This window comes from Phoenix dactylifera, chromosome 1 (genome assembly GCF_051530095.1).
Source record: "Phoenix dactylifera cultivar Ajwa chromosome 1, Ajwa_hap1_PhDact_Kaust_v1.1, whole genome shotgun sequence".
Classification (NCBI taxonomy): domain Eukaryota; kingdom Viridiplantae; phylum Streptophyta; class Magnoliopsida; order Arecales; family Arecaceae; genus Phoenix; species Phoenix dactylifera.
The window spans coordinates 47682221-47709771 of record NC_143190.1 but is presented as its reverse complement, the minus strand read 5'-3'; the positions used below and the strand labels follow the sequence as shown (position 1 = coordinate 47709771).

At 56.9% G+C, this 27551-nt stretch overlaps 1 protein-coding gene across 1 annotated transcript; it reads right to left on the bottom strand.

Moving 5' to 3' along the window:
* Positions 1-23335: 23335 nt before the first annotated feature.
* On the bottom strand, positions 23336-24698 carry LOC148699905 (uncharacterized). The gene is made up of 2 exons (XM_088711812.2): positions 24386-24698; positions 23336-24286 (listed from the first exon to the last, which is right to left on the bottom strand). The coding sequence occupies exons 1-2, from the start codon at positions 24479-24481 to the stop codon at positions 23516-23518; spliced, it is 867 nt and encodes a 288-aa protein (XP_088567938.2). The 5' UTR covers positions 24482-24698; the 3' UTR covers positions 23336-23515.
* Between the last annotated feature and the right edge of the window lie 2853 nt (positions 24699-27551).

The following is a 27551-nucleotide window of genomic DNA, read 5'->3' as shown; positions in this document are numbered from 1 at the left end:
AATTTAGGTTCCAAAGAAGTCTTCAGTGACGTGATAACCCAAGTCATTTTTAAGGCCACTTGAATTCGATTATGGAAATCGAATTGGTAGAACTATGTTTATTGTTTAGTATCAAACTCTAGTAGTCCGGTCACTTCCAGCCATGAACGGCCGGAAGACTAAGCTGCTTTCAGGCCATGGAGACTACTAAAGCGTTTGAGCTGGCTCAGGTCTCATCCGATCAAAGGTGATGTCTCTGAACCCAGGTCAATTTGGCTTGGTCCCAGGTCGAATGAGGAATTTGTTCCGAGTGTAGATTCAATAAGGACCCCAGTTTGATGCTTCGATTAGAGCAGTACTCAAATTGGCTTGGAATCTAGACTTGATGCGGCCCTAAATATATGTGGACGACCTACCTAACTAGAAATTTAATTGGGTATGTTTTGGTTTCATGGTATTCCTTTGAAGTCCAATATAGAACGAATTTGACCCACTTTTCTTGTGTGGGCAATACTGCATGCCACTCACCATTTAATTCGGGGTTCAAGTAGTTTTCCCAGTGATCTTGTCTCTTTAATTGGCATTCCTTTAGTGAAGTTTCTTCACTCCATGTTACTAAAAAAAAAAAAAAAAGTATGCAGAAGTTAATGGGCTGGATATAATGATAGTGGGCTTGTTTCAAGTCTGATATCTGGGCCTCCATAAAAGAAAGCCGCGAAGAAGCTAGACCGGAGAACACAGCCTCTACCCCCACCAAAATATAGATGTTGGAGTGAACATGATACGAGCGAATATTTGTGATTTCTTCCAATTAAGCATAAAAAACTAGATTACTGATTCATTGGGAATTTTTTTAAAAAACAATTGCTGCCTTTACACCACTAGAAATGTACTTGTGCTCTTGCAGCAGCTCCAAACAACAATTTCTTTTACAACCAAGCTCGCGAGAATTTTCTACAATATTAATAACTGCCAAAATATCATTATCTAAAATAATCTGGGTGAAATCTTCTTTCCCTCAGAAAACTAACCACCAGACTCAAGTTAGAAAACCGCTAAAGTTCTATCAAGTTTTCTAATTGTAAATATTTTCTCCAAAGATTGTAAATGATTCGCACTTCAAAAGAAGCCATTTCCATGTCTCAGTATTGTTGAGAACTCCATTATCTTCATTGAGGTAGGTAGCAAGAGCTAGAAGAACATGAAAATGTCTCAATCTATATTAAAAAGTGTCAATATCGTTTATCCACATCATGATATGACGGAGAGAATATAGAATGTAGATTGAATAATATCATTATGGGCATAAATTTATGCATCCAAATTAATGGGAGTGTCCAAATTGGCTGTTGTCGTCTTCAAAGAGCAAGCATAATTACCTTGGAAACTAAAGTTAGTACTTTAGAAAGAAAGGTAAAACAAATGAAAAAAAAATTAACCAAAACAATCAACAATCATAGACAACGACAAAGAATCCATATTAGCATCGAAGAAATAGGTCATGGTTGCTACGTGCTTAAGCTGACCCTATTTATTTGGTGTTGTCAACTATCTGACCACTGCTGAAAAAGAAATCTAAGGATAAAAAAGAACAAGGGAGGAAATATATTTAAAATATTAATAAAAAAAAGTATTGTAACTGTTACGGGGGAACTTAGCCGCCACGCCCCACGTGACCGGCACGCGCACCCAGGAAGACTACGGCAGTCCCTTGATCCAGTAATCCGACCCCGAGTCGGATATCTTCGGCTCCGCAGCCCGACCCCGAGTCGGCTGCCCCTTGATCCAGCTGTCCGACCCCAAGTCGGATATCTTCGGCTTCGCAGCCCGACCCCGAGTCGGCTGCCCCTAGATCCAGCTGTCCGACCCCGAGTCGGATATCTTCGGCTTCGCAGCCCGACCCCGAGTCGGCTGCCCCTTGATCCAGCAGTCCGACCCCGAGTCGGATATCTTCGGCTTCGCAGCCCGACCCCGAGTCGGCTGCCCCTTGATCCAGCAGTCCGACCCCGAGTCGGTAATCTCTCGACAACGACAGGCTGTTCCCCTGAAGCACGCCGCGGCCCTCTGCTCCACTACTCCCTGCAACGGTCGTATCCGGCGCTGCTCCACGATCCCCTGTAACAGCCGTACAAAGCGGAGCTCCACTACGCCCTGTCATGTCAGTGGCAGCTCCATCGTGCTACACGATGACCAACCCCCCAGAAGGACCCCCCAGCCTGGTATATATGCGGCTGGGGGGAGAAGGGGGGAGGTAAGAAAAGGTTTTCCAGAGCATTCTCTTACCTGCTACTGCTATCTCTCCTTCTCCTTCAATCCTCTCTGACTTGATCGTCGGAGGGCCCCCACTACCCCAGTGGTGGTGCGAGGCTTGCTTGCAGGTTTTCCGGTGGAAGGTGGAGCGCAACCAACCCAACTCCAAGGGAACTCCGTTCACACCGCTGTGCCAATCGTTCTCGGTTTGGACCACCAGCAATAGTTGGCGCTAGAAGGAGGGCCGGATCTTAGAGCGATCGTAATGGCACGGCGAGGTGGTCGTGGAGCTTCCAACGCTTCCGGTCGCGGGGCCTCTCGCGCCTCCGGCCGGGAGGCCGCTGCATCTCCAACGCGCTCTCAGCAACACTCCACCGCCCCACCGCCTATTCAGACGGTCGAAGCCGCTCAGTTCGACCAGCTAACCCAGCAGGTTCGCACCCTCGCGGAGGCGGTGCAGAATCTGCAGGGTGTGATGTCCCGGGCGCCGCAGCGGGCTCAGGAGCCGCTGCTGCCTGAGCGTTCGCCTGCTCTCCTCAACCCGCGCTCCTTCCTCTCCCATGGGGAGGAGCGCCGGCGCGAGGAGGATTCTCGAGCGCGTTCCATTCTGCCGGGACCTTCTCATCGGAGCTGCGCGGGGTACGAGAGGCGGACCCGGGCGCATTCCCAGACCCCCCAGTCCTCGAGGAACCCGCGCTCCAGTCGGTCTCCCTCCTGCCGCTCCTTGTCTCCCGCCCACCGGTCGCGCTCCCTGGACCGGCGGGTGGACGATCTCCACCGACAACTCCAAGTCCTGAAGGGCCATTCCAAAGATCCCTTCGCCGACTTGGAGATCTCCTCCCAGCCGGCGCTAGCCTCGAGGATCCTGCGGACCCCGAATCCGCCGGGGTTCAAGATGCCGGCGATCGAGCCCTATGACGGGGCAGCGGACCCGCGGGATCACGTCGAGAGTTTCAGGACCCTTATGCTCCTCCACGGAGCATCAGATCCTCTCCTCTGCAAGGCTTTCCCAGCAACCCTCCGTGGCCCGGCAAGGGCGTAGTTCGCCGGCCTGGAGGCTAACTCAATCCAGTCCTTCGACCAGTTCACTCGCCTCTTCATCACTCATTTCGCCGTCAGTAGCCGGCGGCGACTGGTCTCCGACTCCCTCTTTGATGTTCGGCAAAACGAGGGAGAAAGCCTGCGGGATTATCTCACCCGCTTCAACAAGGCTACGCTGGAGGTCCGGAATCTGAGCCAGGAGGTAGCTCTTTCAGCCCTGAAGCGCGGCTTCCGGAAGGGCAGACTCACCTTCTCCCTGGACAAACGCCTGCCGAGGAGCTTCCCGGAGCTGTTGTCCCGGGCGAACCAGTATGCGGACGCCGAGGAGGCGGCCGCCCACCGGAGCAAGGAGGCCGCCGAGATCCCTCCAAAGCTTGGGAAGAAAAGGCGAAAAGAGGCACGCAAGAGGAGGAGCCCGACGCCCCAGCGTCGGCGCAGAAGCCCGTCGCCGGCGAGGAACCACGGCGCCCCACGCCCTCGTTCTCCGCCCCGACGTTTCAACCGGTACACCCCTCTCCTGACTCCCCGGGCCCAGATCCTTATGGAGATCAAGGGGCGGGAGGACCTCCCGGCCCCGAGACAGATGCGGAAGATCCCTGGGAGGAGGCCCTCCCGGGCGTACTGTGAGTACCACCGGGACCACGGCCACGACACCGAAGACTGCTTCCAGCTTCGGGACGAGATCGAGGCTCTCATCCGCCGGGGGCGTCTCGGACGATATGTGAACGACCGACGTCCCCCCGCGGACCCACGTCCAGCCGACCTGGCTCCTCCGGAGCCTCGAGAGCAGAATCGACCCGTTGCGGGCGTGATCCACACTATCACTGGGGGCTGCTCACGGCCCGTGAGGAACGCAGGGGGCTCGGCGGAAGCGTCAGGGACGGCCATCGTAAAGAGGCAGAGGGTCGGTAATGTAATCACCTTTTCTGATGAGGATGTAAAGGGGGTTCAGACTCCCCACGATGACGCCATGGTGATCTCCCTCACTATGGCAAAGTATGATGTAAGGCGTGTTCTTGTTGATAGTGGAAGCTCAGCTGATATTTTGTTTTACGAGGCCTTCCAAAAAATGAGCTTGACCAGACAATTGTTGCACAAAACATCCACCCCCCTCATCGGATTCACTGGTGACGCTGTCCCGGCCGAAGGAGTCGTTGAGCTGCCTGTGACTGCGGGCGTTGCACCCGCAGAAGCCACGGTGCGACTCGGGTTCTTGGTCGTCCGTGTTCCCTCGGCCTACAACGCTATCCTCGGACGACCTGGACTGAACGCCCTTCGTGTGGTGGTCTCTACGTACCACTTGCTCATGCGGTTCCCCACGGCGGCTGGGATCGGAGAGGTCCGAGGTGACCAACCGACCGCACGGCAATGTTTCCTAGCGACTCTCAAAGGGAAGAAGCCCGTGGAAGCCCTAAGCGTCGAGTCCCTTGATGCCAGAGACGAGGTGGCCTTGCGGCAGGGGGAGCCAGCCGAGGGTGTGGTCGAAGTTCCCCTCGAGGAAGGCCGCCCAGACCAGACGGTCCGGGTCGGCGCCAATCTCGACTCGGGAGCTCGGGCCCGGTTGGTGGAATTCCTCCGAGCCAATGCCGATGTATTTGCCTGGTCGGCGGCCGATGTACCCGGGATCGACCCGAAGGTCATTTCTCACGCCCTCAACGTCGACCCGACCCACCGACCAGTAAAGCAAAAGAAGAGACACTGTGCCCCGGATTGGATCCGGGTGGTCGACCAGGAGGTAGACAAGCTCTTGGAGGCAGGATTCATAAGGGAGGTGAGTTACCCCGAGTGGCTGGCAAATGTCGTACTTGTCCGGAAGGCGAGCGGGAAGTGGAGGATGTGCGTCGACTACACCGACCTGAACAAGGCATGCCCCAAGGATAGCTTTCCGCTTCCGCGGATAGACCAACTGGTCGACGCGACTTCCGGATATCAGCTGCTGTCTTTCATGGACGCCTTCTCCGGCTACAACCAGATAATGATGGCCCCACAGGACGAGGAGAAAACTGCTTTTATAACAGACCGGGGGCTGTACTGCTACAAGGTGATGCCTTTCGGTCTGAAGAATGCTGGCGCCACTTACCAGCGCCTCGTCAACAAAATCTTTAAAGAGCAAATCGGCCGGAACATGGAGGTGTACGTGGACGATATGCTGGTGAAGAGCCGCCATGCAGATCAGCACATCGCGGACCTGGAGGAGACTTTCACCACCTTGCGGAAGTTTCGCATGAAGCTGAACCCAGCGAAGTGCGCCTTCGGCGCTTCGGCCGGGAGGTTCCTTGGTTTCATTGTCAACCAGCGGGGTATCGAAGCAAACCCGGACAAAATCAAGGCTATCCAAGGTATGTCCCCCCCGACCAAAGTGAAGGAGGTTCAGGAGCTCGCTGGAAGGGTTGCCGCGCTCGGACGATTTGTGGCAAAATCGGCCGAACGCTGCCAACCATTCTTCAAGGTGTTGAAACGCCCAAAAGACTTCCTCTGGACGGCCGAATGTCAAGCAGCGTTCGACCAACTCAAGGAATATCTGGCGTCTCCTCCCCTGCTGTCCAAGCCGCAAGAAGGGGAGATGCTCTACCTCTATCTGGCGGTCTCCCCAACCGCGGTCAGTGCGGTGCTGGTTCGAGAAGAGGCAAAGCTCCAGAAGCCCGTGTACTACATCAGCCGGGTCCTACGGGATGCCGAGACGCGGTACACGAAGGCTGAAAAGATCGCCTTCGCGCTGCTGACCGCGACCAGGAGGCTTTGCCCCTATTTCCAGGCCCATTCGGTCACTCTCTTAACCGACCAACCATTACGACAGATCCTCAGCAACCCCGAGAATGCGGGACGGCTGGTGAAGTGGGCAGTAGAACTCGGTGAGTTCGACATCCGCTACCAGCCTCGACCCGCCATCAAGGCCCAGGTGCTCGCGGACTTCCTCGCTGAGTGCACGGTGCAGGAGGCGGAACCTAGACCGCCGGAAACGCCCAGCCTCGACCTCCCGATCTGGACGCTTCACATCGATGGGTCGTCGAACCCCGAAGGAGGAGGGGCCGGGCTGGTCCTTACCAGTCCTGATGGAGTGATAGCCGAGTATGCCTTGAGGTTTGGATTTCCAGTGACCAACAACGAGGCGGAGTACGAGGCCCTAGTCGCGGGACTCAAACTCACCAAGGAGCTCGGCATCCGGCGTCTGAAGGTCTTCACCGACTCCCAGCTGGTGGTCGGGCAGGTCCGTGGGGAGTTCGAGGCCCGGAGCCCGACCATGCAGAACTACGTCCGGAAGGTGCAAGCGCTCATTTCCGACCTCGGCAGCGTCGACTTCCAGTAGGTCCCCAGAAGCGAAAACGCCAGGGCCGACAGGTTGTCCCGCTTGGTGGGCGCAGAGGCGCACAACTTGTCGAGGGCGATCTACCTAGAGACCCTGGATGCGCCGAGCATCGGCGAGGCTGGAGCGGTGATGGCGATTGATCCGGAGCCGTCTTGGATGGATCCGCTCGTCGCCTACCTCGCCGAAGGGATCCTCCCTGAAGACGAAGAGCAAGCTCGGCGACTTGTCAAAAAGTCCGCCCACTACGTACTCTATGAAGGGAGGCTGTATCGGACCTCGTTCACCGCCCCCCTTTTAAGATGCCTCCGCCCCTCGGAGGCGGTCTACGTCCTCGGCGAAGTCCACGAGGGCATCTGCGGATCGCACTTGGGGGCTAGGTCCTTAGCGCACAAGATCATGAGGCAAGGCTATTATTGGCCTACCTTGTTGGAGGACTCGAAGGATCACGTCCGGAAATGCGACGCCTGCCAGCGCCACGCCAACGTCCAGAGAGTCCCTTCTGTCCCTTTGGCCCCGATCACTGCACCCTGGCCCTTTGCACAGTGGGGAATGGATATCCTCGGACCATTCTCCGTCGCTTCAGCCCAGTGGAAATTTTTGATTGTTGCAATCGACTACTTCACCAAGTGGGTAGAAGCAGAGCCGCTGGCCACTATTACGGAGGCGCAAGTCCGGAAGTTCGTGAAGAAGAACATCATTGTCCGATTTGGGGTACCTCGGGTCCTCATCTCGGATAATGGTCGACAGTTCGACAAAAGCATTTCCGTGACTTCTGCGAGGAGTTGGGGATCGAGCATCGGTTCACATCTGTGTCGCATCCCCAAACCAACGGTGAGGCCGAGGTCACAAATCGGACGATCCTCCAAGGAATTAAGGCGCGAATCGGTCGGACAGGGCAAGCTTGGGTCGAAGAACTCGAGAATGTCCTTTGGGCGTATCGGACCACGCATCGGACCCCTACCGGGGAGACGCCATTCAGCCTAACCTATGGCACGGAAGCGGTCGTCCCCGTGGAGCTCGGACTCCCCTCACCTCGGGTGGCCGCGCACCGACCCGAGGTCAATTCGGAGCAGCTCCGAGGGAACCTGGACCTCTTGGAAGAAGCAAGGGAAATGGCGCAGGTTCGGATGGCGATGTATCAGCGGAGGGTGGCCCGATATTATAACTCCAAGGTCCGACCGAAACTTTTCAGAATCGGAGATCTGGTGCTAAGGCGAGCCAAAGCATCTCAACCCGCGGAAGGTGGGAAGCTGGCGCCGAATTGGGAAGGCCCGTATAGGGTTCGCTGGGTAAACCGACCTGACTCCTACCAGTTGGAGGCCCTAGATGGTCGAGAAATTCCAAGGAGCTGGAATTCCGCTAACCTGCGGGTGTATTACCAGTAGAACGACAAAACCAGGAAGACAGTTCGAAGAATGTACAACTCTTTTCATTTCAATAATTCTTGGTTACAACGGTGTGTTCGTGTGATTACAAAGAATTCCCAGGGGGGAATTAGGGAGTAAAGAAAGCAAGAAAGAGGTGGAGACTCCGTGGAGTTGAAGATCTGGGATCCCGAACCCTCTATCCGAAGCAGCTGCAATCCCGCCGGGCGTGGGTGCTTCTCCCCGGAGGCGCCATGGACGCCTCACGCAAAAAGACGAAGAGCCAGCACGGACGAAGAAGAAGTGGACGAAGAAGAAGTTCCCGCTGCCTCCAGAGGAACGCCACCTCCAAGGGATATCCCGGTCCTCCCCAGGTTAGGGGAGAGAAGGAATACAAGGGAAGAAGAGCGCGAGGAGGCGCGATCCCGGATGGAGCGTCTGGCGCAGAGCTCAATCGGGAGGGGGGACTGAAAGAAGGGGGGATGTGATCCCGGATGAAACGCCTAGAGCGGAGTTCCGCTGGGGAGAACCTCCTTGTTGATCCCAGATGAAACGGCTAGTTGGCGGAAGTCGCGAGGGGCGCGCCTCCCGTTCCTCCAGCAGGGGTTTCCCAGCCACACGCCGGAGAGGAGGTCCACGATCCATGGCAACCTGAATACCTTCGGCTTGGCAGACTCCACCGCACCTGCACTTATATTTATAGCCAAACTGAGGCCCCCCGGTCGTTCCGATGCGGGTGGCTCCAATAAAGGCGGGCGCACCGAATCCGGAGCCGTTCCGGCTCTCGAGGCGTATCCTCCCACGATCTCCTAAGCGTCGTTCTCCTTAATTGCATTCTTTGTGCAGGACACTCCGGGCGGCGTGTATCCCTCGGTCCACGTATCTCCGCTCGCGCCCAGGCCGCATCCGCCTCGAAGAACGCGCGTATCGCGGCCGCTTAACTGACACTCCTTGCAAGCAGCAACTGGCGGTCCGATTTCCCAGGTAACGCTTCAATTAGCATTTAATGCCCTTCTAGTGTTCCCTAGGCGACGCTTGGAGAGGAGGAGAAACACGATCGTAGCTGGACACGGAGAAATCCCGTCGAGTGGCAAACGACAGGCGCGTGGCCAACGAGCGAAATTTTCCGAGGCTCGGCCCTCGGATGCCAGGCTAACCCGATGACCATCCCGGGAGCAGACTAGCCTGAAGCCCCGACCGGTCGCCTCGGCTTGCGCCAGCCTTGGCCGACCAACGAGCGGAATTTCCCGAGGCTCGGCCCTCGGATGCCAGGCTAACCCGATGATCATCCCGGGAGCAGACTAGCCTGAAGCCCCGACCGGTCGCCTCGGCTTGCGCCAGCCTTGGCCGACCAACGAGCGGAATTTTTCGAGGCTCGGCCCTCGGATTCCAGGCTAACCCGATGACCATCCCGGGAGCAGACTAGCCTGAAGCCCCGACCGGTCGCCTCGGCTTGCGCCAGCCTTGGCCAACCAACGAGCGGAATTTCTCGAGGCTCGGCCCTCGGATGCCAGGCTAACCCGATGATCATCCCGGGAGCAGACTAGCCTGAAGCCCCGACCGGTCGCCTCGGCTTGCGCCAGCCTTGGCCGACCAACGAGCGGAATTTCCCGAGGCTCGGCCCTCGGATGCCAGGCTAACCCGATGACCATCCCGGGAGCAGACTAGCCTGAAGCCCCGACCGGTCGCCTCGGCTTGCGCCAGCCTTGGCCGACCAACGAGCGGAATTTTCCGAGGCTCGGCCCTCGGATGCCAGGCTAACCCGATGATCATCCCGGGAGCAGACTAGCCTGAAGCCCCGACCGGTCGCCTCGGCTTGCGCCAGCCTTGGCCGACCAACGAGCGGAATTTCCCGAGGCTCGGCCCTCGGATGCCAGGCTAACCCGATGACCATCCCGGGAGCAGACTAGCCTGAAGCCCCGACCGGTCGCCTCGGCTTGCGCCAGCCTTGGCCGACCAACGAGCGGAATTTCCCGAGGCTCGGCCCTCGGATGCCAGGCTAACCCGATGATCATCCCGGGAGCAGACTAGCCTGAAGCCCCGACCGGTCGCCTCGGCTTGCGCCAGCCTTTGCCGACCAACGAGCGGAATTTCCCGAGGCTCGGCCCTCGGATGCCAGGCTAACCCGATGATCATCCCGGGAGCAGACTAGCCTGAAGCCCCGACCGGTCGCCTCGGCTTGCGCCAGCCTTGGCCGACCAACGAGCGGAATTTCCCGAGGCTCGGCCCTCGGATGCCAGGCTAACCCGATGACCATCCCGGGAGCAGACTAGCCTGAAGCCCCGACCGGTCGCCTCGGCTTGCGCCAGCAATGGCCGACCAACGAGCGGAATTTCCCGAGGCTCGGCCCTCGGATGCCAGGCTAACCCGATGATCATCCCGGGAGCAGACTAGCCTGAAGCCCCGACCGGTCGCCTCGGCTTGCGCCAGCCTTGGCCGACCAACGAGCGAAATTTCCCGAGGCTCGGCCCTCGGATGCCAGGCTAACCCGATGACCATCCCGGGAGCAGACTAGCCTGAAGCCCCGACCGGTCGCCTCGGCTTGCGCCAGCCTTGGCCGACCAACGAGCGGAATTTCCCGAGGCTCGGCCCTCGGATGCCAGGCTAACCCGATGATCATTCCGGGAGCAGACTAGCCTGAAGCCCCGACCGGTCGCCTCGGCTTGCGCCAGCCTTGGCCGACCAACGAGCGGAATTTCCCGAGTCTCGGCCCTCGGATGCCAGGCTAACCCGATGATCATCCCGGGAGCAGACTAGCCTGAAGCCCCGACCGGTCGCCTCGGCTTGCGCCAGCCTTGGCCGACCAACGAGCGGAATTTCTCTGAGGCCTAACAACCCTCAGATGCCAGGCTAACCCGATGACCATCCCGGGAGCAGACTAGCCTGAAGCCCCGACCGGTCGCCTCGGCTAGCGCCAGCCTTGGCCGACCAACGAGCGGAATTTCCCGAGGCTCGGCCCTCGGATGCCAGGCTAACCCGATGATCATTCCGGGAGCAGACTAGCCTGAAGCCCCGACCGGTCGCCTCGGCTTGCGCCAGCCTTGGCCGACCAACGAGCGGAATTTCCCGAGGCTCGGCCCTCGGATGCCAGGCTAACCCGATGATCATCCCGGGAGCAGACTAGCCTGAAGCCCCGACCGGTCGCCTCGGCTTGCGCCAGCCTTGGCCGACCAACGAGCGGAATTTCCCGAGGCTCGGCCCTCGGATGCCAGGCTAACCCGATGATCATCCCGGGAGCAGACTAGCCTGAAGCCCCGACCGGTCGCCTCGGCTTGCGCCAGCCTTGGCCGACCAACGAGCGGAATTTCCTGAGGCCTAACCCTCGGATGCCTGGCTTAGCGCCGGAAGAATTTCCTGAGGCCTAACCCTCGGATGCCTGGCCTAGCGCCGGACGAATTTCCTGAGGCCTAACCCTCGGATGCCTGGCTTAGCGCCGGAAGAATTTCCTGAGGCCTAACCCTCGGATGCCTGGCCTAGCGCCGGACGAATTTCCTGAGGCCTAACCCTCGGATGCCTGGCTTAGCGCCGGAAGAATTTCCTGAGGCCTAACCCTCGGATGCCTGGCCTAGCGCCGGACGAATTTCCTGAGGCCTAACCCTCGGTGCCTGGCTTAGCGCCGGAAGAATTTCCTGAGGCCTAACCCTCGGATGCCTGGCCTAGCGCCGGACGAATTTCCTGAGGCCTAACCCTCGGATGCCTGGCTTAGCGCCGGAAGAATTTTCTGAGGCCTAACCCTCGGATGCCTGGCTTAGCGCCGGAAGAATTTCCTGAGGCCTAACCCTCGGATGCCTGGCCTAGTGCCGGAAGAACTTCGAGAGTCAGGAGTTGGCGAGACGCTACCAAGAGTTAAAAAGAGGAAGGATGTCCGCCGAAATCCGCAGACTGCCAGATCAGCGACAACCGCTATACGCCATAAAAGAGGCGGGGAGCTCGAGGTGCGCGCGCCTTTCCGAGGGATGGCGGCAATCTCGAAGCATCACTCCCTTCACCCGTTCCCCTCCTGGTTCCAGGCTCGGAAGTGGGGGGCTACTGTTACGGGAGAACTTAGCCGCCACGCCCCACGTGACCGGCACGCGCACCCAGGAAGACTACGGCAGTCCCTTGATCCAGTAATCCGACCCCGAGTCGGATATCTTCGGCTCCGCAGCCTGACCCCGAGTCGGCTGCCCCTTGATCCAGCTGTCCGACCCCAAGTCGGATATCTTCGGCTTCGCAGCCCGACCCCGAGTCGGCTGCCCCTAGATCCAGCTGTCCGACCCCGAGTCGGATATCTTCGGCTTCCCAGCCCGACCCCGAGTCGGCTGCCCCTTGATCCAGCAGTCCGACCCCGAGTCGGATATCTTCGGCTTCGCAGCCCGACCCCGAGTCGGCTGCCCCTTGATCCAGCAGTCCGACCCCGAGTCGGTAATCTCTCGACAACGACAGGCTGTTCCCCTGAAGCACGCCGCGGCCCTCTGCTCCACTACTCCCTGCAACGGTCGTATCCGGCGCTGCTCCACGATCCCCTGTAACAGCCGTACAAAGCGGAGCTCCACTACGCCCTGTCATGGCCGTACCCAGCGCTGCCCCACGACGCCCAGTAACGGCCATGTCAGTGGCAGCTCCATCGTGCTACACGATGACCAACCCCCCAGAAGGACCCCCCAGCCTGGTATATATGCGGCTGGGGGGAGAAGGGGGGAGGTAAGAAAAGGTTTTCCAGAGCATTCTCTTACCTGCTACTGCTATCTCTCCTTCTCCTTCAATCCTCTCTGACTTGATCGTCGGAGGGCCCCCACTACCCCAGTGGTGGTGCGAGGCTTGCTTGCAGGTTTCCCGGTGGAAGGTGGAGCGCAACCAACCCAACTCCAAGGGAACCCCGTTCACACCGCTGTGTCAATCGTTCTCGGTTTGGACCACCAGCAACAGTAACTAAGTGGTAAGTAGCACTAGAACATTAAAGGAATTCCAATATTGTAACCAACCCAAGATCTACAAAAATTATGGATTTCATAATTGTTGGTCAAAAATTGATGATTTATAACAATATTGAAAACTTAAGAGAAAACATTTATAAATTTCTTACTCGATCAAGATCTCTAATAAAGATATCAAATAAAGCTTGAGGAATATATGTACAAAAACATGCAAGTATTCTTGATATGGAAAAATATTCATTAGTTTTCTAAGGAAAAACACAATCTTGCATCACTCAGAGCCTTAAGATCATTAGGTCATAAATGACACTCCACGTACAGTGTTCTCTCTCTCTCCCTCCCTCCCACCATCAATCTTAAAACATGGTGTCCTTTTATTTATCATGGTCTCTAAATTTTTAACCCCACAAATGTGACTCTTTAGTTCAATTAACATTTTTTAGTACTGCATTATATAACATATTCGCTATTTAAAATTCAAGATCTTTTATGGATTGTTGGTGAAATCGTCCTTTTTAGAGGACACGAAAGAACCACAAGGGGGATATGTGAGGGTTTCTTTTGTGTAACTTTTTTTCTTTTTTTTTTTATAGGTACTTCTCTCTTGATAAAAAGGAATCACAATCATATGTCACATGGCTCTCCACCTAAGTAAACTCGTATGAGATGAGCCTAACCCTTTATGAACCCTCCAAGTTGTCAAAGTAAGCTAAAGTTTAATATGGATGGATAATCTTACCCTAGATGAGCAAATGCTTGAGCCAACTATGATGTCATGGTGGGTACATGGTTTTGCTTGCAACCGATCACAATCCCACTAGTTGGACTATTATTGAGCAAAATCTTGTGCAGCTGTAGAGGAGAAAACCAAGCTTCCAATTTAGTTTTTGAGCATGATCATTGGAAATGAATCCACCATTCAGCTTCTAAGCATTGGAAACCAAGCTTCCAATTTAGTTGGACGATTCACTGGGTACTTATTACACCTATTGAAGGACTGCCTTCACTTGCTCGAAAAGACATTTTGCAAATAGCAAGCATTTTTATTGTTAAAAAACAATACTAGCGTTCTGATTGCATCCCAATATTTCCCTGAATTTTCTACCAAGCTGTTGGGGGGAATAAGATTTTTTCCCAAAATGACATAAATGCCCCTAAGAAGCCGTACAACTTCCGACCCCGGACGGCCGAAGTCGGCATCCGACTTCGGAACGCCCGACCTCGAGACCTCCGACCTAAGAAAAACCCCGATATTCGAAGTCTACTCTTGTCAGCCACCTACTACGGCCGTGCGCCTCAGAGGTCTGGCCGAGGACCATACCCTGACATTTATTGCGCATGGTCGCTGTAACCCTCCGGCTTACTCCACAATAAATGCGGATCTCCGGCTTACTCCACAATAAATGCGGATCTCCGGCTTACTCCACAATAAATGCGGATCTCCGGCTTACTCCATAATAAATGCGGATCTCCGGCTTACTCCACCATAAATGCGCATGGCTCCTGTCATCTACGGACTCTCAGCTCTCCACGGCAAATCAGCCCAGCAGAGTCTAGTCAACTATGATAAGTCTCCGATCTCGGCCATACCTCCGACACCAATGCAATAATTCGTCTGACAGCGTGCTAGTTCGGGTTATACGACGCCCTCACCGCCGACATCAGAGCAATAATTCGCCTGACCATGCGCCGACCTGAACAACATGCCGAGCCGTACTACGGCCTCGCCCTGTTACATCGCAGGTAAACCGACCCCCGCCTATAAAAGGGAGCCTTGGCCTCTCAGGAGGGGGTTGGAAGATTGATACACTCTACAGACATTATTTATCTCCCTTTCTACACTATCTGCCCCCTCCCTGACTTGAGCATCGGAGGGCCGGCGCCGGAAAACCCGGCCACCGGTTCGTGTGCAGGCACCCGGACGGAGGACGCCGCCAACTGACGGATCGCTGCTTCGCCACGAGGACCTGCCGCCCCTTCTCTCCGACTGCCCCAGACGGAGGACGCCGCTCGCCGACGGACCGCCGCCCCGCCGTGAGAACTCATCGCCGCTCCCTCTCCTCAATCGAAGACTGCCCCCGGGTCCAATTTCCAGCAACACAAGCAAATGCTCCGTGGAGCCAATGCATCTTTAAGGCTGTCCCAAGTATAATAGAGTTGATTGAGATATTATCACAGTTTTGTGACTTAGGAAGGAAGCTTGACCAAAATTCAGGTGAGGGTGGGGCCAATCATGGACCAGACTAGCTTGACCATATATATTTGATCCCAATCACGGAATCACCTATGGCTGGCCGACCTCTCTAAGGATAAGGTTGGTGGGTAGCATGTCTCATTCCGGCTTAGGATTGGATTGCTTCCACGTTTGCATGCTATAAGCAATTTTTTTAATAAAATTTAGATTTTGACCCTAGATTTTGAACATATATCGAATCTAACATCTGGATTTTGGGTACTAATCTAAGCCGAATCAAGTTAGTTACGTGTTGGTCTGTTGGATCCGGATTGGTCTTGTTGGGGGGAATAAAGTTTCCCCCCAAATGACATAAATGCCCCAACCTCCGACCCCGGACAGCAGAAGTCGGCGTCCGACCTCGGAACGCTCGGCCACGAGACGACCGACCCCGAGACCTCCGACCTAAGAGAAACCCCGATGTCCGAGGACCGTACTCTAACATCCCTCCGGCATTTATTGCGCATGGCCGCTGCAATCTTCCGGCTTACTCCACCATTAATGCGGATCTCCGGCTTACTCCACCATTAATGCGGATCTCCGGCTTACTCCATAATAAATGCGCGTGGCTCCTGACATCTACGGATCCCCAGCTCTCCACGGCAAATCGACCCAGCAGGGTCTAGTCGACTATGATAAGTCTCTGATCTCGGCCATACCGCCAACATCAGTGCAATGATTCGCCTGACCGAGCACCGACCTGAACAACATGCCGAGCCATACTACGGCCTCTCCCTGTTACATCACAGGTAAACCGACCCCCGCATATAAAAGGGAGCCTTGGCCTCTCAAGGGGGGAGGGACATTGGTACCCCCAAAAATTCACTGTTTATCTTCCTTCTCCATACTATTTGCCCCCCTCACTGACTTGACCGTCGGATGGCCGGCGCCGGAAAACCCGGCCACCGGTTCGTGTGCAGGCACCCAGACAGAGGACGCCGCCCGCCGACGGACCACCGCCCCGCCGTGAGGACTCACATCCGCTCCCTCTCTTCGACCGAAGATTGCCCCCGGGTCCAATTTCCAGCAACAGTTGGCGCTAGAGGAAGGGCCCGAGTAGCAGTCATGAAGTTGAGAAGTAAGGGAGCCTCTAACATCTCCCGGCGTCCCCCGCAAAGTCCTGGACACTCCGTCCAGAATTCTCCAACTCCAGCTGATCCAGTTCCTCAGGTCCAGCCGGAACAGTTTAACGCCCTGGTGCAGCAAGTCCAGGCCCTGGCCGCCGTCGTTCAAGGTCTACGGCGCGAGGAGGCTTTACCCTCACTTCCCCCGCAGGCCCAGGCCCCGCCGGAGTGTCTCCCCAACGGCCCGGTTCTCCCCAGCCAAAATTTGCATGGCTCCTCCAGAGCCAACAATGGAGAACGAGCTTCTCCCCAGAGAGAGTCACCGGGAGAAGGTTTCGACCGGAGACCCCAACTCTCTGAGGCGGAGTCAGCCCCGGACCGCCGTGGGCTGGCGCAAACCACAGCGACAATCCCACGGGTGGGGGAGCTTGACCGAAAAGTTGAGCATCTGGAGCGCCAGATCGCGGCACTCCACAGCAAGAAGGCAAGACAGGAAGGGGACTTTGAGTTCACTACCAAGTCCCCCTTCTCCCGCCAGATCGAGGACGAGCCGGTTCCCGCGAGGTTCAAAATGCCTCAGGTGGAGCCCTACAGCGGAATCACCGACCCCCTTGACCACCTGGAGAGTTATCGGGCCCTCATGGCCCTACAAGGGTCCTCGGAGGCCGTACTCTGCAAGGCCTTCCCAGCAACCCTCCGAGGGACCGCCCGGCTTTGGTTTTCTGGGCTGAAGCCGAACACGGTGTCCTCTTTTGAGCAGCTCGGCAGGCAGTTCGCCACCAACTTTGCTGCCAGCCGGCGCCAGCGACGGACATCAGACTCCCTCCTGGACATCAAGCAGAAGGAGGGGGAGTCCCTCAAAGAGTACCTGGACCGCTTTACCGCCGCCACATGGGAGGTTCGCGAGCTAGACCAGTCGATAGCCATGTCGGCTTTGAAGACTGGGGTTCGCTCTTACCGATTCCTCTTCTCCATCGAGAAGAGCTTCCCGGCCGACTTCACCGAAATGCTGGCCCGAGCCCGGAAGTACGCCAAGGCCGAGGAGGCAGTCGCCTCCAGGCGGGGAGCAATTGAGCCCGCCTCGAAGAAACAGAAGAAACGCCGTGAGGAACGCGGCCGACAAAGGAGCCGGTCGCCCCGCAGAGAGAAAAATCTCCCCAGACTGAGGAGTCCGCCCCGTCAGCAGGGGCGACCTCAGCAGAGGACACCTCCTCGTCCGAGGTCTCCACCACGGCCCCGGATGTACCAGGCGAGGTACGAGAACTATACACCCGTTAATGCTCCCCGGGCCGAGATCCTGATGGAAATTGAGGGTCGGGACTTCTTCCGACCCCCGCCTCCTATGCGAGACACGGGATTTCCCCGAAATACCAGGAAGTATTGCCGCTTCCACCGAGACCGTGGGCACGACACGGAGGACTGCTTCCAACTCCGGGACGAGATAGAAGCGCTCATCCGACGGGGAGTACTCAACCGGTTCGTGAGAAATCGACCTGAGGAAAGAAGGCCGGCGGAGAATGTCGCACCAACCGAAAATCTAAGCGACAACAGGCCCATCGCCGGCACCATCAACATGATCGGGCGGGCCTCGGCAGGAACGGCCGCCCAGGGAACACCCCCGAAGCGCCCACGTACCGATGAAGTCATCTCGTTCTCGGACGAGGACTTAGAAGGGGTCGAGACCCCTCACGATGACGCTGTGGTCATCTCAATGATTGTAAATAGGTTTGATGTAAAGCGTGTCCTAGTTGACAATGGAAGTTCAGCCAACATTTTGTACTACCACGCCTACCAAAAAATGGGGTTGACAGAAGGACATCTCCGGAGAATCAGTGCCCCGCTAGTCGGGTTTACCGGAGATGCGGTCTCGGTTGAAGGTGAGGCTAGCTTCCTTGTCACAGTTGGCCTCGCCCCCCGGGAGAGCACTGTGAGGATGGACTTCCTGGTGGTCCGTCTGCCCTCGGTCTACAACGCCATCCTTGGGCGCCCAGGGTTAAACACCCTTCGAGCCGTGGTTTCAACTCGCCATTTACTCATGCGGTTCCCCACCGACCAAGGAGTAGGCGAGGTCCGCGGAGACCAACTGGTCGCCAAGCAATGCTACATGGCGGCCCACACAGTGAAACAACCAGCTGAGGCGCCAGACCGCCCGACGCGCCCTTCACTCCCCATAGAAACCCTCGATGCGAGGGACACCCCCTGGAAGAAGCAAGTAGAGCCCGGTGAGCTCCTTATTCAAATCCCACTACGAAAAAATTTTCCCGAGCTAACCGTGCAGGTCGGCTCCGACCTCGGCGCCCATGAGAGGGATCGCCTCGTCAGCTTCCTGCGGGATAATGCCGACGTCTTCGCCTGGTCGCCCGCGGACGTGCCAGGAATTGACCCTGAGGTCATGGTCCACCGACTTCAGGTGAAACCAACCAGCAAGCCTGTAAAGCAGAAGAAAAGAGGCTCCGCCCCCGAGCGACAACGAGCTGCGGCCGAGGAGGTGGACAAACTCCTCGGAGCCGGCTTCATCCGGGAGGTCTCCTACCCGGACTGGCTCGCCAACATAGTCCTCGTAAAGAAGGCCAACGGGAAATGGCGTATGTGTGTGGACTACACCGACCTGAACAAGGCCTGCCCAAAAGACAGTTTCCCCCTCCCGAGCATCGACCAACTCGTCGACTCCACCTCGGGACACCAACTGCTAACTTTTATGGACGCCTTTTCAGGATACAATCAAATCCGAATGGCGCCAGAAGACGAGGAGAAGACGGCCTTCATCACCGACAAGGGCACCTACTGCTATAAGGTGATGCCCTTTGGCCTGAAAAACGCTGGGGCCACCTATCAGAGGCTGGTCAGCCAGATTTTTAAAGACCAGATCGGCCGGAACATGGAAGTCTACGTGGACGACATGTTGGTGAAGAGCCGAGCGGCGGAACACCACATAGCCGATCTCGACGAGACGTTCGCCAAGCTCAGAAAATATCAAATGAAACTCAATCCGGCGAAGTGCGCGTTTGGGGTCACCTCGGGCAAGTTCCTGGGTTTCATAGTGACCCAGCGCGGAATTGAGGCCAACCCAGAGAAAATCCGGGCACTGCAAGAGATGTCGCCTCCAAAGACAATTAAGGAGGTGCAGCGGCTCGCGGGACGGGTAGCCGCCCTGGGAAGGTTCGTCTCTCGGTCGGCCGAGCGTTGCCTCCCCTTCTTCAAGAGCCTCAAACGGCCGAAACATTTCCGGTGGACAGAAGAATGCCAGCAGGCCTTTGAAGAGCTTCGGAGCCTTCTGGCTTCTCCCCCGCTGCTCACCAAGCCCCGGAAAGGCGAGGTCCTTTACTTATATTTGGCCGTCTCCCCAGCCGCAGTGAGCTCAGTTCTCATCCGGGAAGAGGAAAAGCTCCAAAAGCCGGTCTATTACACCAGCCGGGTTCTCAGGGATGCCGAGACCCGATATTCTAAACTTGAGAAGACCATCTTCGCTCTCATCATCTCGGCTCGGAGACTCAGGCCTTACTTCCAAGCCCACACGATAGCTATATTGACCGACCAGCCCATGAAGCAAATATTGCAGAGGTCGGATCGTGCGGGGAGGATCGCCAAATGGGCGGTCGAGCTCGGGGAATTCGACCTCGAATATCGGCCCAGGCCGGCTATCAAAGCTCAGATACTCGCCGACTTCATCGTGGAGTGCACCCTTCCGGACGACCCCGAGCTGCCATCTGAGTCCGTGGAGGAGACCCCGAAGCAGCCATGGGTCCTGCACTCGGATGGGTCTTCGACCCCGGGGGGCAGCGGGGCCGGACTTATCCTCACCAGTCCAGATGGAGTGGTGGCTGAGCAAGCTCTGCGCCTCGAGTTTCCGGCCTCGAACAATGAGGCCGAGTATGAGGCTCTCATCGCCGGGCTCAAGCTGGCGAGAGAACTAAAAGTGGGAGATCTGACGGCCTTCAGCGACTCCCAGCTGGTGGTGAACCAGGTCCAAGGAGACTTTGAAGCTAAAGGGCCATCCATGCAAAAGTATCTCCAAAAGGTGCGGGAACTCACATCTGCCCTGAATTCTTTTAATATTAGGTACATTCCCATAGCGGAAAACCTCAGGGCAGACCAGCTATCCAAACTGGCCACCTCCCGCATGAGCGAGCTTCCCAAGGGAACAGCGCTCGAGTATCTTCAGACCCCCAGCACGGAGGAACCCGAGCCTACCATGTACGTCGACTCCGAGCCAAGTTGGATCGATGGGCTCATCTGCTACCTTCAGGACGGAACCCTACCTCATGACGAGACGGAGGCTCGTCGAATCAAGCGCCAGACTCCCCGGTATGTCTTGTACGAGAATAAACTCTATCGACAATCATTTACTTCTCCCCTTCTCAGATGCCTCCGCCCCTCCGAGGCGGACTACGCCCTCCGAGAGGTCCATGAAGGGATCTACGGAAATCACCTAGGGGGTCGAGCCTTGGCCCATAAGATCCTGCGGCAGGGATACTACTGGCCCACACTCCAGAAGGACGCAACAGATTTCGTCCGCAAGTGCGATCGGTGCCAACGAAACGCCAATATCCAGCGCCGACCTTCAGCTCTGCTGACCTCCATCATCGCCCCCTGGCCGTTTGCCCAATGGGGGATCGACATCCTGGGGCCCTTTCCCCTGGCCACCGGACAGAGAAAGTTCCTGGTCGTCTCCATCGACTACTTCACCAAATGGGTCGAGGCCGAACCCGTTGCCCGGATCACCGAGCAAAAGATGCGGGACTTCGTGTGGAAGTCCATAATCTGCAGATTCGGACTACCCCGTATCCTTATATCTGACAATGGTCGACAATTTGACAATGTTCATTTCAGAGAATTTTGCTCTGAACTCGGCATTGATCACCGTTTCACCTCGGTCGCTCACCCCCAGACAAACGGGGAAACTGAGGTAACTAACCGAACTATTTTGCAGGGACTTAAAGCTAGGCTTGATCGGTCCAAAGGACAGTGGGTCGAGGACTTGTACAATGTCCTTTGGGCGTACCGGACCACGTTCCGACTACCCACGGGAGAGACCCCCTTCAACCTAGCATACGGCACTGAGGCCGTCATCCCGTTGGAGATCGACCTGCCTTCTCCCAGAGTGGAGCATTACGATCCCGACACCAACTCTTCCCAGCTAAGGAGCAACTTGGACCTTGTCGAAGAAACGAGAGAGATCGCCCGGGTTCGCATGGCGAGATACCAACAGCGAACGGCCCAATACTACAACTCCAGAGTCAAGCCCAAGCTCTTCAAAGTAGGGGACCTCGTCCTCAGGAGAGCCGAGGCTTCTCAACCGACCGAGCAAGGAAAGCTCGCCCCAAATTGGGAAGGGCCGTATCAAATCGCCCGGGTACAACGACCAGGGGCGTACAAATTGAAGTCCCTGGAGGGGACTCTGATCCCACGAAGCTGGAACTCCGAGAATCTACGGATGTATTACCAATGAAACCCTAAGGGGTTCAAAACAATCAGGACAATGGACTCAGCTCCTTTTTCTGCAAATATTTCTCTCACCTTGATAACTGTAATCCTCTTTTAATATTGGGTCGTCTGTGATCCTCAGATTCCCCGGCCAAAATCGGGATGCCTCGAGGCTCGACCGTAGAGTCCCAAACTCCCTCGACCTCGGGAAGAATCGCAAGAACGATGAGACGTGGAATGGAGCAGGATTCCTCGACTTAAGCCGAGATGCCCCGAGTGTCGACAGTGCGTGCCCAGACCCCTCGACACTTCGGAAAGACGGGGTAGTACCTTCGCGGCCCCCCGTGGCGCTCATCACCAACAACGGGGTAGTACCTTCGCGGCCCCCCGTAGCGCCCCCTCGACTAAGGTCGGGATGCCCCGAGGGTCGACCGTAGAGAACCAGACTCCCTCGACCTCGGGAAGGCGCCGTGAGGGGTGGAAAGGGTGGCTCCACCTGGGGCGCCACGAAGTGGACCCCCAGGAGCGGTCGACGATCCCCGATCCCCGAAGCGAGCGATCCCTCGACTAAGGTCGAGATGCCCCGAGTGTCGACAGTGCGTACCCAGACCCCTCGACACTTCGGGAAGACGGGGTAGTACCTTCGCGGCCCCCCGTGGCGCTTATCACCAACAACGGGGTAGTACCTTCGCGGCCCCCCGTAGCGCCCCCTCGACTAAGGTCGGGATGCCCCGAGGGTCGACCGTAGAGAACCAGACTCCCTCGACCTCGGGAGGTACCACAGGTCAGCAAAGCGTCCGCAGACCCGCCGACCTGACACAAGACCCCTCGACCAAGGTTGAGGTGCCCCGAGGTCCGACCACAGGGTCTCAAACTCCCTCGACCTCGCAAAGAGCTACAAATCAATAAAGTCTCCCCAAGCCCTCTCAACCTCGGCGGGTGCTGTCGGGTCCGTGAGAAGCCCGAGCCCCCTTAAAGTCAAAAATGACTCCGCAGGTCGACGAGGAAGGGAAGCAGCCTACTCCACCATGCGAAGCATAACTCTGAGAATGAAAGAGGTACATTCAACTGGACGCCCTCCTTGTCAAATTTTATTTACATATTACTGAGCGGAATCTTAATGTTGGAGCCTTATCTCGCCCCAAAGTCGGGCCTCTCTAACGGGTCGGCTTAGGGTCGACCTCCTAATTACATTATGCATGCACCGTTCGTCAAGCCTCCGAAACTGGTACAGAGGATTTCATAAATTAGTGCCCAACTCGGCTCTTCGACGTAAACTCCTACGTCCGGCTGAAAAAGTGGTCCCGGCCACGAATGTGCCAGCCAAACGCGGGTACCAAGGCAATCTCTGGAAACCCAGCCTTGCTCACCGAAGCCTCGGCAGAGTCCGAGAACAATAACTACGAAAACCGTCGGTAATGACCTGCCTATTGGCCCGCGCTCCCTCTGAGGGGTCTGGAGTTAAGTTCGGAGACCCGACTAAACTCCCCGATTAGCGGCACGCACAGACCTAGTCCGGTCTTAGTTAAAGGGCTAAGGCCCGACCTCGACGCCTTGGGACTCCCCTAAAGGCTAAACGCAATGACCTCCACGACTCCCAAATCCGAGCTATAGGACTTAGAGAAATTTTCTAAAAAACTCAAGACTCGGAGCTCCTCTTCGTCGGGATGACTGGAACCCGAGAAGGCTAAGATGTAGCCCGGGAAGAAGGACAACTTCGTTAAGCAGCCCGGAAATTAAAATGCGAAGCTAGGCCATCGAGGCGGTTCGCTAAGGCCCTGGCCTCGGTCATGACAACAGAGGGAAAGATGAACACGGAATGGCAAAAATACTTTTTCATTAACAAAGGGCCGGAAGGCCAATTACAAAATTGGAAGTCGGCCGCTCAAGGGCCGACCCCGGATACAATGAAAAAGAAAAGAAAAATATGCTAAGTCCTAAGCGGCGGGAGCCACATCCGGGGGGTCGTCCGGCACATTGATGACCTCAAGACCTTCCTCCGGAACAGGCTCGGGGTCGGGAGCAGGAGCTTCGGGCACCACCTCCGGGACAGCGTCCGTCTCGGCCGCCAGAGCCACCTCCATGACACCGTCCGCCTCGGCTACCCCCGTCGAAGGCTCGGCGGGGTCTTGCTCATATATTCCCGCCTCGGATGTCAGGATGGTGGGAAGGGCTCGCACGTCGGACCCCCAGCCCCGGTCCTCCCTCGGACGGACCGTCGAGAAGTCGTACTGAGGGCAGTACAGGCGCACCTGCTCTCGGAAGTTCTCGAAGCCTCGAAGGAAATCGTCGACCGTCTCCTCCTCCAACATGTCGCGGAACTCTTGCGACTCTTTGAAGAGCTCCACGGCGTGCTCGGCTCGTTCGAGAGCCCTCCTCTCCCGGGCCTCAAGTTGCTCGAGTCGGAGGCGAAGGGCCCTCTCCTCATACTCGAGGGCCGCGACCCTGGCCTGGACCTCCCCCAAGCGCGCCTCCGTGCCGCGCATGGTTGCCTTGGTCATGGCGTGAGCCGCCTTCTCCTCCTCAAGCGCCCCCACCACGGCAAGACGCTCGGCCTCGGTGGCCGCCCACCGAGCCTCGGCAGCGGCCGACACCGCTTCTAGCTCGGCGATTCTTTTCTTGGCCGGCTCCAGCTGCTGGCCGAGCTGCCGAACTTCTTCCCGATACCCGTGGGCGAGGAACGCCATGGTGTCGAGCTCGAGAATATGCTGAAAAAAAAAAAAAAAAAAAAGAAGAAGCGAGGGTATTGTGAGTTGAAAGGCACGTATGCACGCTAATAACTCCGGAAAATTAAGAAGGGAACTTACCCGGGCCGTGCTGCAGTAAGCACTGCCGGCGACCTCCTCCAGCGAAATCCCCCGGAACACGGCCCGGTCCGCTGGAAGCACTGCACGCCGCAACATGGAGCGTGCGACCTCGGCGTCCTGAAAGGCCGAGCTCCCCTCAGGAATGGAAGAGTCCGGCTCAACCGACTCTTCTCGGAAAGCTCGGGAAGAACTCGGCACGATCGAACCCGAGGTCCCGGAGCCGCTCGCCTCGGGGCCTCGGGCAGGCCCGGGTCCTGGCTGCTGCGGCCGGGCCACGGACGATTCCCCCCGCCGGGCAAGGGGGGCAGGGCAAGGAGGGGCCGATGGGCCTGCACCACTGACCACCCGCTCCCGCCTCGGGTCGGCCGCAGGGGCCCCCGCCTCGGGGCCACTCGTCCCGGCCGACGAGGAAGCGCCGTCTGTCCTCGCCCTCCTCCGAGGCTGGGGATTAGCCCCCCCGGCCTCGGCCTCCCGCCTCCTCAGGCGGGAAAAAAGCGACGTGTTACTGGTCGGCATACGGGGAATATCTGAAATCAAAAATTTTGTTAAGTGTCGGGCCAGTGGCAGTAAAAGCGAAAGACAAAGAATGAAAATAACGTAGCCGCCCTTACCCTCGGGGCGCGCCGAGCTCAGACCCACGCTCGCCAGGGCGTCCTCCCGCAGGAGCTCGGTCAGGTCGTTGCCCCTCCCGAGGGCTCGTACAGAGTCTAGGATCCTCAGCTCCCTCCCCGTGGGCTCGGAGAGTCTGTTGAGGGCCTTCAGCCGTGGGTGTCCCCACCTCGGCTCAAACCCCCAAGGCGCCACAGACGCCAGAAAGAAAAACTTCCTCTTCCACTCGTGGATCGAGGAAGGGGCGCCCCGGAAGAGTGACATACCGCCCCGAAAGGCGAAGTACAACCACCCTACGTCCGCCGGGTTTTTCTTTAACAGAAAACACCGACGAAAAAGGCCTACCGAAATCGGGATCCCGTGCCCGAGGCACAGGGATAAAAACCCGATTATGGTCCTCCATGAGTTCGGAGCTAACTGCGCCGGGACGAGCTGGTACTCGGCCAGTAAGTCGCTCACGAACTCATGGGCAGGAAAACGCAGGCCCGCCCAAAGTGTCTCGCGGTAGACCGCGATCCGACCTGGGGGCGGCTGCGTCACCCTGTCTTCCGGCCCTGCGGTTTCAAGGCGAAACCCGGGCTGGAAGAAGAAGCGGGAGCGGATTAATTCCAGCTCCTCTCCCGACAGACTCGACCCAACCTCTTCGGGACTGGAACCCATTCTCACGGAAGAGTGGAGCAAAAATTAAGAGTAGAAAATGGAAGTTGACGAGGAGGAAAAAAGAGGAAACCCTAGTGAAAACAGGAAGAAAACCTACTGGACATTGCCGGAAATCGCTCCGGGCACCACCAGCAAGATTCAGCTGAGGGAGGAAGCAGGGGGGAAAGACGACGAAAATAAGAGGCACCCAAGCAAGACCTTTAGGGCAGACTCGTGGGATTTATATGGACCCCCCTGACGGCCCAGATCGACGGGGTCGGTTCTCATCCCCCCGACCGAGTTGCGCCACGTGTCGACCTCGGAAGCCGAGGCACCGTATTCACTCCGGTTTAATAAATCAGATACGAAATCGAAGCGTTGTCCCATCGGATCTCGGGGCCTCATCATGGGTCCACAGAATCAAATCGTCCTGAGGAACGAGCGGACGTAACCCCCGCTCCCCTCGTTTAATAAGATCTGGGACACGTGGAGCCCCGATGAGGCCTCCACTTCTTCGGAATTATGATCCAGTAACATGAAATCGAAAGCGTCCGACCTCGGGCCGCGCCGCGTGTCCGTTTCAAACCCCGTAACGGCACACTCATTAATGAGCCAGAAGCGTCGATTACGGAATCGAGACATCGCCTCGACGAGCTCGAGGTCCCCCCTCATTAATCCGCCGTAAAATGATCCTGGCGATTCAAGAAGCATGATGATACGAGCCCCATCATTAGCTCACCGAATAAAGCAGCCTCGAGACGAGGGCGCATATCTCACCATGAAGACTCCGGAAAGCACAAGGGGGCGGGCGAGACCTTCCCCCCAACCTTAGTGACAGATTTTACTTCCCACGTCCGAGCCCCACAAGCTGCTCGAACTCGGAAGTCGGGGGGTAGTGTTGGGGGGAATAAAGTTTCCCCCCAAATGACATAAATGCCCCAACCTCCGACCCCGGACAGCAGAAGTCGGCGTCCGACCTCGGAACGCTCGGCCACGAGACGACCGACCCCGAGACCTCCGACCTAAGAGAAACCCCGATGTCCGAGGACCGTACTCTAACATCCCTCCGGCATTTATTGCGCATGGCCGCTGCAATCTTCCGGCTTACTCCACCATTAATGCGGATCTCCGGCTTACTCCACCATTAATGCGGATCTCCGGCTTACTCCATAATAAATGCGCGTGGCTCCTGACATCTACGGATCCCCAGCTCTCCACGGCAAATCGACCCAGCAGGGTCTAGTCGACTATGATAAGTCTCTGATCTCGGCCATACCGCCAACATCAGTGCAATGATTCGCCTGACCGAGCACCGACCTGAACAACATGCCGAGCCATACTACGGCCTCTCCCTGTTACATCACAGGTAAACCGACCCCCGCATATAAAAGGGAGCCTTGGCCTCTCAAGGGGGGAGGGACATTGGTACCCCCAAAAATTCACTGTTTATCTTCCTTCTCCATACTATTTGCCCCCCTCACTGACTTGACCGTCGGAGGGCCGGCGCCGGAAAACCCGGCCACCGGTTCGTGTGCAGGCACCCAGACAGAGGACGCCGCCCGCCGACGGACCACCGCCCCGCCGTGAGGACTCACATCCGCTCCCTCTCTTCGACCGAAGATTGCCCCCGGGTCCAATTTCCAGCAACAGGTCTAACCATAATCAATCCACCCGCATCCTTGGAAACTTGTATGCATGCCTAATTAAAAGAGAACTAATGACCGTTGAATAGAGATATCCGAGATGCGATAAAGTTACAAAACCTAGCACATCAAAAACTCATCCATGCAAGAGCTGATTCCACCTGCAACGTCTCTTGTACATGCCTCAACCATGCACGCAAGAGAACAGATGAAATTTAAATGATCTTCTCTCATGTCATTCTCAGAATACATATCGTTCCCATTCTTCCTATTGA